The following is a 10830-nucleotide window of genomic DNA, read 5'->3' as shown; positions in this document are numbered from 1 at the left end:
TTGTGCGATCGCATTCAACCCCCTGCAACTCGGTAGGAGTTAGTTACTCTTGAGCAAACGCGTTGAGGGGGCAGCCTTTTTTCCGAGACGCAGTGCAATAATGTTTTAACGATCGCATTTCGGACTGTAAAAAACCCACATCGTAAACGCGTAATAGCACCGCCTGAGTAGTCCACAAAAGCTCGCGGCTCTGCAGTCAGCACGCGGAGCTGTTCCCCTCCCTGCCAAGATCGGGCGGTGGGAAAAGATAAAGGCTTCCATAGTCACCGGTTTTGTTGCTCTTCCGGCGTTTACTGACCGGATCACAGAATTGTAGAGAGGCTCATCTAGTCGAACCCGCTTCAAGGCAGGAATGTGCAGCTGTCCCACACAGGGATCAAACCTGCAACCTTGGCGTTATCAGCACTATGCTCTAACCCAGGTCCTCCAGATGTTTTGAGACTACAATTCCCATCATCCCTGACCGCTGGTCCTGTTAGCTAGGGATGATGGCAGTTGTAGTCCCAAAACATCTGGAGGGGCGAGTTTGGGGATTGCCTGCTTTAACCAACTGGGCTCGGAAGATTGCTTCACACACACACACACACACACACACACAGGTTGAGCACTTTGTAGGCGGCGATAAATATTGCTTTCCTACTTCTGCCAAAGGCAGCCTAGTTGAGGATATCCCGGGGGCCCATAGCCCTCTCTCCAGTCAGGTTCCATGGCGTTTTTGGACGCCCCCCGCAGCCCAAGAAAGAAACCCTCCTGCCTTTCTCAGCCTGTTGATTTCCACCAGACGTGCACTGTTGCTGCGTGTGAACAGAGCTCAGGAGGAATGTCTGGTTCTGCACGTGCGTTGCAGTCACCCTCGATGGGAGGTTGCGACCCGCGCACAGCTGCTGAAAAGCCCCTGGTTTCCGAGTAAACGCGCGTAAAAAGCGGCGGCGCGCACGCCGGTTTCGTTCGGCCATGCAATTGTGTCTAACGGCCAACTGCTGTTATATATATGTTTCCACTGCAAACCGCCTTGGGCTCCAAAAGCAGCCCAAAATGAGAGGAAGTAGAAATAAAAACGCAGAGAGCTTAGAGCTTGGACCTTCTAGCCAACTTGTGAGGCGCGCGGCGCCCGAGTAGGTTGCGAGCGAAAAGACAGAGGCATCCCAAACGTGCTTACTCAAAAGTAATTCTCCCTAGACTCTCATATAATGGGGCTCGGGTGTTGCGTGTAAGAGAGAACGAGGAGTATTATTAAGCTTCTGTCCTGGGTACATGCTCTCTGGTTCTGCCAGTCCCCATAAATGCCTGTCGTCAGACTGCAGATTTCAAAGCGCGGGTGGGTGGGCAGAGGAAGGCGGAATGCTTACGTTTGCACTCGGCGTGAGTGCAAATCCTCCGCGGCTGGAGATAAAAGCAGTTCCCATTCAGCCGATGCTCTTCGGGGAAGACTTTCAGAGAATTCCCCCTTCCAAAAAACAGCAAGAGCAGCCGCCCGATTCGCGACGCTGCCCAATTAAAAGCCGAAGGGCTTGGAGTCGAGCCAGCGGAGCCAACGGGGTAAAGTTGGTTTACATCAAAGCGCAAAGGACATAATTGGACTGTGGATCAGGCAGGAGCATAAAAAGAGAAAAGAGCGATCCAGACACGACAGCAGTAGCCCGGCTGGATCAGAGAAAGGACCCATCTGGGTCCAGCGTCCTGCTACCCGCAAAAAACACGTGAGGGCAACAGACCTCTCCCGCGCGCGACACTGCTCCTGACACTGGAGGTTGCATTTAGCCACGATGGGCTACGGCTAGGAGCTGTGGATAGACCTACCCTGCACCAAGGAGCCCTCAAGGCCAGGGGCCATTTCGCCCCATCTAACGGCAGCGACCTCTTCGTGGTTGGACACCACCCTCATCATTTTGCCCCACCTCGGATGTCGCTGGTGACCCATGCTGTTGGCAGCCCGTCAGGCGTCCGCGTCCAAAGAAGGCGCAAGCAAAGCGACAAGGCAAACTAGCGATCACAAGCAAGTCCGCTTCGGTTCGAGGGGAAAGCTGAACCTCCAGTGGCAGGTGCGGTGGGAGGGCGCTAGGACCCGGCGGGATCCTCTCGGGGCCGAGAGGGGCGGGGCGGGGCCGAGAGGCCGGCAGCCGGAGCTGGGCGAGAGCGGCCACGAGTTGCCGAGGTGGGCTCGCGCCGAGCGGAGCGGAGCTGCGGCGGGCGGCGTATATATAGCCGAGGCTGGCGCTGCGCTCGCTCACTGAGGCGCCGGCTGCGTCTGCCGGGAGGACCCTCGCTCTCCTGGGCTGGGAGAGAAAGAGAGAGACGGACCCGGGGAACATTTCGCAACACAGGGGTCGCCTCGCCGCCTACTTTCCTTCCGTCCGCCGCCTGGAAAAAGTTGTTGGGCGAGGCGCGGAGAAGACGTGAAGAGGCTTCTGGCCGCCCGTGGCGCCGTTTCCCGCCCTCCGAGAAGCCCGCGTGTGGGTTCCTACTCCCACCGCCACCGCCGCTCCCAACTTCTCCGTCCGCCGGCTTCGCTGTTGCCGTCGCGAAAGTGGGAAGATGCTGCCTCGCCTCGACCAGGGCACGGACTGCCGCCGCCGCCGCCACCACCCGAGATGGCCTCGCTTGGAAGCCCGCACGTGCTGAGGCGGCGGCGGCTTGGCGCCGGCAGGAAGGTAAGCGGACGGGCGAGCGCGTGATGGCGGCGGCGCGAGACCCTGTCCGCCCGGGCGCGGGAGGCGTCCCCATTGGGTGAGCCCCGCGCGCATGCCCTCCCCCGCACATCCGCCCAGACTCCCGTCTGCCAGCTCACATTTGGCGCGCGGGCTTCTCTGGAGATGTAGCGTGCTGTGAGGGCGCTGCCCTCTTCCACCTCCTCCTCCTTCCTCCTCCTCCTCTCGGCAGCCCCGTCGGTCCAGAGCCTCTGTGTGGAGGCATGGAGCAGCCCAGACCTTGCCCAGCCTCCGTGGATGTGTTCCACACCAATGACTCCTTCCACCACGCCAGGAACTGCAGTGGCAGCGGCGGCGCAGAAGAAAGCGCCACCTACCAAGATGGCACCCCGCTCTCCTGGAAGGTGGTGCTGACCATCATCTTGGCCCTCATCACCTTGGCCACCATGCTGTCCAACGCTTTTGTCATTGCCACCGTCTACCAGAGCCGCAAGCTCCACACGCCGGCCAACTATCTCATCGCTTCCTTGGCTGTCACGGACCTCCTGGTGTCCATCCTTGTCATGCCCATCAGCACCATGTACACTGTGACTGGGAAATGGACCCTGGGCCAGATCGTCTGCGACATCTGGCTCTCTTCGGATATCACTTGTTGCACTGCTTCCATTCTCCACCTGTGTGTGATCGCCCTGGACAGGTACTGGGCCATTACGGATGCGGTGGAGTACTCTACTAAAAGGACTCCCAAGAGGGCGGCTGTCATGATTGCCCTGGTGTGGGTCTTCTCCATCTCCATCTCAATGCCCCCTTTGTTCTGGCGCCAGTCGAAAGCTGAAGAAGAGGTGGCAGATTGCGTGGTGAACACGGATCACATCTTGTACACCGTCTACTCCACGGTGGGGGCCTTCTACTTCCCCACCTTGCTTCTGATCATCCTCTATGGAAGGATCTACGTGGAAGCCAGGTCTCGGATTTTGAAACAGACACCAAAGAACTCAGGCAAAAGGTTAACCCGAGCCCACCTAATAACAGATTCCCCGGGCTCAACGTCATCAGTCACGTCCATAAACTGCAAAGCTTCGGAGGCTTCTAGTGAAACGGGGTCTCCTGTGTACATGAACCAAGTCAAAGTGAAGGTGTCTGATGCACTGCTGGAAAAAAAGAAGCTGACTGCCGCAAGAGAGCGGAAAGCTACCAAGACTTTAGGGGTTATTCTAGGAGCCTTCATTGTGTGCTGGCTGCCCTTCTTCATCATCACCTTGGTGTTGCCTATTTGTAAAGATGCTTGCTGGTTTCACATGGCCATCTTTGACTTCTTCACATGGTTGGGATATCTTAACTCCTTAATCAACCCCATCATCTACACCATGTCCAATGAAGACTTCAAACAGGCATTTCATAAATTGGTACGGTTTCGGTGCACAAGCTGAGTATTGAATGCAGTTAAGTTTAATTCTCCAGGGCAGGAGGGCTTGAATGCATTTTGTATGTCTGGTTCTGCAGGTAGGTAGATCATTATTACCATGTTACTTCATCTCTGGAAAAATGGTACTTTGGATGGCAGAGTTTGGTGCAGAGGAGAACCATGCAAGCCTAGTGTAGCTTCCCTTTCAGAGTGAAAGTAGCTTCTTTCTGAGCCTTGGTTTAAAAATGCTGCTGCATCTTATTATACTCCTATTAACAATTGCTGAAGGAAAGTAGTTTTGGCCTTAAAAAAATGATTGTTTCTCCTGGATTATGCCTTGTAGACCCACTGTGGTAGGAATTGGATTGCTTTGGGACAACTTCTTTGGAGACGCCTCCATCCAGCGTGACTGCACTTGAACTAAAAGTTTGTCATCTGGTCTCCTCTGCTAGGAGACCTTTGCCTCTCAGCCATCTGTGTTTGAAAGCCTTTCGCCAATGTTTCACTCCTCTTCTTCCCTGCTAGCTTGCTAATTTTAAAGACTATGCAGAGTGGACTGCAAATGAATTGCGCATGCTGCTCAAAACCTTACTTGTCCTACAGAGCCAAGACCTTGAAAGAATAGGCATTGACAGTCTGGCGAGAACTGTCCCTGACTTGTTGATAGTAAATGGGTTTGAGGAACATTGGGAAAGCAAATCAAGTAGAGGAGGAGACAGGGGGATCAAATAAGAACTCAGTGTGAGAAAAGCAACTCATTCTTGTTTGTGTCTTTTCTGTTTAACAACTTGTCAGATTGTAACCCACAAATCAAACAGTGAGTGTGAGTGTGTGTTTTCACATGCATGTCTGCCTGCACAGTTGAGTGCCAAAGCTTGCAAGCTGCTTCCATTTTTTATTTTAGTTCTATATGTTCCTGACATTTTGCATATTTGAATAAGTGACTCACACACAAATCTCTTGATAATATGTGCGTTAACACATACAGGCCGTTTAAACCTAAATCTGCTTTTGCTCACTAACCCAGTTTTGCTGGTGTTTTAATCCTTACATTGATGCTGATTATGAAGCCATCATAGCTAAAATGACACATTAAATCAACCATCTTAGTTATTTTCTGAAAAGGACTTTTGCCCACCAAATAAATGCACAGCAACTTTCCTTTGCACTGATTTCACATGCATATTCCTCCCATTTCAGCTCTCCAGGTTACCAGTACATTAGGTCCATTAAGTAGGGTACTGTCTTCCTCCTCTAAAAAGAATAATACTTGGAACACTCTCTAGTAAGAAATCTTATGTACAGTTTTCTTTTTCTTCATCATTTCACTCCATTCCCTCCTCTGTGCGCCCTTTCGTAAAAAACTCTGATAAGCAGTTAGAAATTAATTTAACTACAGTAACTTCTTATTATTAACACTGTCTGCCGTAAGACTCTATCTTCAGCTTCAATATTTGGAGAACTGTAAAGTTCCCCAATTGTCTGCCTAATATCTGGGTGCAAAAAGGTCAGGTTTTATATAGTATTCCCTGCTTTGAATAAGCATAGTGCTTAGAAAATCCAGTTACATCTTCCTGTATTATATAATACATGCAAGAAAGTCTTCTGGTTTTACATGTCCCCACTTTTAAAAATAGTAAAACCTGTTTTAATAAGAACTTCACCAGGTGGGAGGGTCCTGATCCCAAACCCCTTCAGAATAAAGCTTTTTCCTTCTCCTCCCCAGTAGGCTTTTGTTCAGATGTCAATTGAAGAATGGCAGTAACTGTCTTTTGCAGATATATTTGTGCACCCAGAAATGTTCATTCTTAGAACTTCCAAAATGTAAATTGTTAGCTTTCAGTAAGGGTAAAGCAAGAGGATAAATATAAAGATGTATGTAGCCTAAAGGAGGCTTGCTATACATGGAAAATCTGTACTTTACAGACTTGTACACTGTCTGTAATACAGAGTAATACATGCTAGTGCTATTTCTTATGAAAGAAATGTTCTTATGAAATATCTTATGAAAAGACCTGTTCTGTGCATCTCTTTCCCCATTTATCTGTAGAATCAAGTTGCTATTACAAAGACACAACAGTTCTGTTGTCTAAAGTCCTTGATGCTGCAGAAATACCAGCACATGTGTGTGTGAGTTACTAAGTTCAGCCCAAATTCAGTTTAATGACTTTGGAAGAGAAGCTGTTCCAGTATTTGCTAATATTGGGTGCAAAAAGAGAAGTTTAAGCTATGAACCTTATGGTTTTTCACAAAAAGTCTTCAGAAGTTGCTGGGGTTTTTTTACCATTATGGGGAGAGTAGCCAGAAAAGCCAGGTAGTGTGTGTTCCTTATACAGGGTGAGTTCTTTAAAAGAGGCCCCATGGATACAGAGTACACATGTTCCATGGGGCCTCTTTTAAAAGACTCACCCTGTATATATCACAAAAAATAGCTGAATGCTACCCACCTTTTAAGCCTGCCAATCAAATATAAAACTATTGCATGAATCACCAATACAGCACCTGTGGGTGCCCACGGGGCCTTTCCTTGTGCCCTCAGGTTTCTGTTTCCTCTGCCCCACCCCGCTGAAATTGGACTTGAGGGAAACATCTTTTGGACAAGAAGTATAGCTCAGTGGTAGAGCATCTTGCTTTGCATGCAAAAAGTCCTTAGGCATCTCCAGGCAGGGCCAGGAGTAACCCCTGCCTGAAACCCTGCGTAGATGGACCAGAGTCAGCTTCCTGTGTTCCTATTGTAGCCAATATAAAGCTTTTCTCAAGCTCTACTGCACCATGTGTAGCAGGGGGATCTTTCTCCAGGTGTGACCCTAGCACGCCAAAAATGTCCCCTGCGTCACAATTAGGCTGGAAAGAAAATTATTATATTGACTAAAAGAGAAGGCTTCTCACAAGCCTAGTTAGAATGGAAGAGGGATTATTTTGAGGGGTGGGTTGCAGCTGCAGAAGAAAGGATCACCAAATTCCCCAACAGTTGCTCCCTCATTACAGTTAGGCTTGGAAAATTCCTTCTATTGGCTTCAATAGAACAGTTTCCCCAGGTATAAATGTTGGGTATGGGCCATCTTCTTGGATAGTGCAGCTCAGGAAGGAAGTTTAACTCTCTAGGAAGATATCCTGCCCCCAAGCTCTAGCCTAAAAAGAAGCAAGGCAATTTTTTCATGCCCAATTGCTAGCAGTGGGAAAGTGAGTGTATGTCTCTCTGTGTGTGATTGTCATCAATGTGGTTGCAGTGTGTGCATGGTTGTGGAGCATACCAAGTTGCAGTGCATTCATGGTGGCAGCAACACTTCCTCTTTTTTCAAATATGCTCACGGGTTTGAAAAAAAAATGGTGACTCTTCCTGTGATGGGAGGACCAGCCTGGTGTGGAACTTGGATATAGGGAGAAAAATCTCTTTTCCATTTATCTCATGATCTACATGTGTCTTCTCACAAAGTTCAGATATTTGGGTCTTGTTTCTTTTTTTTTAATCATGTTTGGAGTTATTTTCCCACTAGTCCCCCTTTTTCTTAATTTGAAACAGTTGCTATTCTCATTCTGAAGGGCCAGAAATGCACTTAAATGAACCATACGCTTAGTGGCATAAGTTCTTCAAGTTTGTAGTTTGTGAAAAGAAGAGGGGCGTTCAAGAATATGTAGCAAATGCAAATATAATAGCAGAGAGATTTAGAATTTAGCCAACGTACTTCACACACGTGACTGGAACTGAAGCAGGGAATTCAATGGACTTTTCTATCCATTAATGATTGGTATTGTTTGCACTACAGTTTCCTCCATAAGTGAAGCACCTTGTGTTCCTGGCTCTGGCAACACAGGAGGAGAAACATGAAAGTGCCGTCTTCTCCCCTCCCCCAGTCCTCTTAACCAATTGGGAATAAACGTAGCCATTCGATGCTGTGACTATATAGCTTTTTCATATCTGTATCATTACCTCATCAAACACTGAGAACTCTAGAACCATCTGAGAAGCTGACTGCTTGGTCTTCTGATCCTATACAACGCTGAAGGAGGTCCCACCCCCCACCACCACACCTGCTAAATAAATGCTTAATACGAAATCTGAATAAACTGATGTTACTGAAATTTGATCCTACTTCATTATATATTTTTACTCATTATTTTTATAATAATAGATAAGTAATCTTTACATAAGCCCAGCAGGCAAAATAAAATAAAATAAAATAAACAGACTATGTTCCATTTGCTTTGATAGGATTGCATTGTGAGTGTTCATCCTAAATGTAACCGAAATTCAAACAATAAAAAAGCTTTACTGTGTTCCTCAAGAGTATAGAAGTTGTGTTACTGATGATGCGGGTATTTATCAGATCACTTGACTGTGACATATTGTCTAGGTAAGGCTTATTTGATGATGAGTCACTAGAAAAAAATAGATTAATCATGACTGACGTTGCCAGCTATGATCAGCAACCAAGTTGTTGAGAAAAAACAGTAAGAATCTTGTGGCACCTTAAAAATGAGCAAATCTTATTATAGCCTAAGTTTTTGTGATTTAGAGTCCACTCAGACTCTAGTCCACAAAAGATTATGCTAGAATAAATTTGTTAGTTTTTAAGGCACCACAAGACTCTTCATTTTTGTAGCAAAGCAACAAATGAGCATTGCTACTCCTCTGCAAGTTGCTGATATCTTCTTTGCTTTTAAAGGGAGAGATGAGTCTTTAGGCACCCTGCTTTAAAGCTATAATTCCAATATTTGTTTGAGATGCAGTTACATAACACTAGGACTAGATACTTATGCATATTTTATTACTAAGAATAAAAGGATCTTCTATATAACATAAGTATGCTGAGAACTTGCATTCCACTTGGCTTAAAATACTTGCTATGGGGCTATTAACAATTACGATAATAATTTTCTTCTCCCTTCAAGCTCTGCACTTTTTAAAAACAAGTTTTGCTTAAACGTGGAAATAATTTAAACAGTATTGATTTGTTTACTTCACTTGCCAGCCAAATGAAGAACTTAGCCCTCATTCCTTATGCATTCTGGTACTAGAGGTTTTCCCCCTCCCTCTCTCTTCAAATCATGGAGTGTGTTTATTCCCCCCTCCCCCATTTCTATACTGCTGAATCACAAAAGATGGGAGGCCTGTTGATGACGTGACTGCTCTCATCTGAAGAGATAGCCGGAGTCTTTGAGAATCCTTTATCTTTAAAGATCAGTTCTCACAGTTTTCCTGTTCAGAGGAAACTGATTGGGCTTAAGACTCAATGAAGTACATGGGACTTAGGGTAAACAGAAGTAAGGGCTTGTCCACATGTCCACTTGTTCTGTGCCTAAAAAAAATGGGTCTGAGAGGTTTTTTCATTTCCCACCATGCTTTCTAGGCATGGGTCTGAGAGGTTTTCCGTTTGTGCCTCCACTTTCACCTAGAACATCTGCCCTTTCCTGCTGAATCGGGACAAGCAGCAATCTGTAGAAAACCCTGTTGACATTGTGATTTAGCAGTAAACAGCGGGTTTTCCCAGGGGAAAGTGGCGGGACAAGAAGTATGCACAAGCCCTAACTTTCGACCCAGTGATTTCAAAGTATGACTAAGGCCGTTTTCATGAGTTCCAAATACAGTAGAGCTATATGAAGATAACTTGTATGCACACAGGTACTTCAACTTGCGATCTGGTAACCTGCAAAATGCATTTTTGCCCCGTTGTGTACTCAGCGTACATACAATATGTACGCATAGAGATTCTGTTCACTAAGGAACCATTGGGGTAAGAAGGTGAGCAAGTGAATGGACTTTATTCCTCGGCGCATTGATCATGTGTCTGAAAGAGTCTTAAGCTTCTCTAGATTGGGCCCTGCAAGTTGAAATTGCTGGAATAATTGCATAAAAAGCCTGAACACGGCAAAGATGACTAGAAATGCTAAGGATCCAGAGTAGTTAAAACACACCTGTGTACTTTTTGCAAGGAAACACAAATATTTAAACACAAGATCTGCCATAGTTAGCCTTGTGATAAGAGAAGTGGCTTTGTAAGAACTGCTATGGCTTGTATCCCTCAGTTCATGGAAATTCTCTGTGGTCCAACAAGGGGAAAGATGTGATTTTTATAAATTCTCCCTTCCTCTTGCAGCCACCACATCACCTACTGTGTGGTTCCAAAGCCCCTTCTCCCAGTGCTGTGGGGTTGATTTGGGGACTGCAGAGGAAAGACAGAATTAGTATCACCTCCTCGCTCCTTCAAAGAGCCTTTTGTGGGTGGTGAGACCTAACTGTGTGTAACCAGAGAACCTTAATGCCAATCCCATAGCCCTTGACGAGTGCAACCTGGCTATAAAGGTGTTCTGCTTGTCCAAAGAAGCTGAATGTTCACATTTTGAATGCTTCTCTATACCATTCCTATGAAGCAGTCTCTGCAAACCTAGAAGTCAGAATAAAATATTCATTCAGAGCTAAAATATGGAAAGCCAATTAATAAAGAATGCAAGTTCAAAGTTCCCTTTTTAGTTATTGGAGCCTTACAGAATTGTGTTAGGCTTTTGATCATTTGTTCTAAAATATGCATTTTTCAGCTTTGTTTCTCCCTCCCCTAAAATATTTTCCTTAAGGCAATGACATGTTCTAGAGTTGGTACGTTGAAAATGTGTTGTTCTGTTTTCAGACTTTTTGTCAGCGCCGGATCAAGTTCTGTGTTAGTTGAAAAAACAAGTAAGGTCGTAATTTAAATGGGTATCTGGTTCTTGTTCACAGTCCAGCACTTTTCTATTTCTGGGAGGAACATAAAATGATGAATATGGAAACATTAAATATAT

The 10830-nt window shown here is 46.4% G+C and overlaps 1 protein-coding gene across 1 annotated transcript; it reads left to right on the top strand.

Moving 5' to 3' along the window:
* The first annotated feature begins 1373 nt into the window (after window positions 1–1373).
* HTR1B (5-hydroxytryptamine receptor 1B) lies at window positions 1374–8314 on the top strand. Its single transcript, XM_080998866.1, has one exon. It carries the CDS (start codon window positions 2912–2914, stop codon window positions 4076–4078), a length of 1167 nt encoding a protein of 388 aa, XP_080854992.1. The 5' UTR covers window positions 1374–2911; the 3' UTR covers window positions 4079–8314.
* Window positions 8315–10830: the final 2516 nt, after the last annotated feature.

The sequence above is a fragment of the Podarcis pityusensis genome (assembly GCF_964106645.2).
Source record: "Podarcis pityusensis genome assembly, chromosome: 3".
In the NCBI taxonomy this organism is placed as follows: Eukaryota; Metazoa; Chordata; class Lepidosauria; order Squamata; family Lacertidae; genus Podarcis; species Podarcis pityusensis.
The sequence above is the reverse complement of the archived record's forward strand: the minus strand, read 5'-3'. Positions and strand labels throughout refer to the sequence as shown.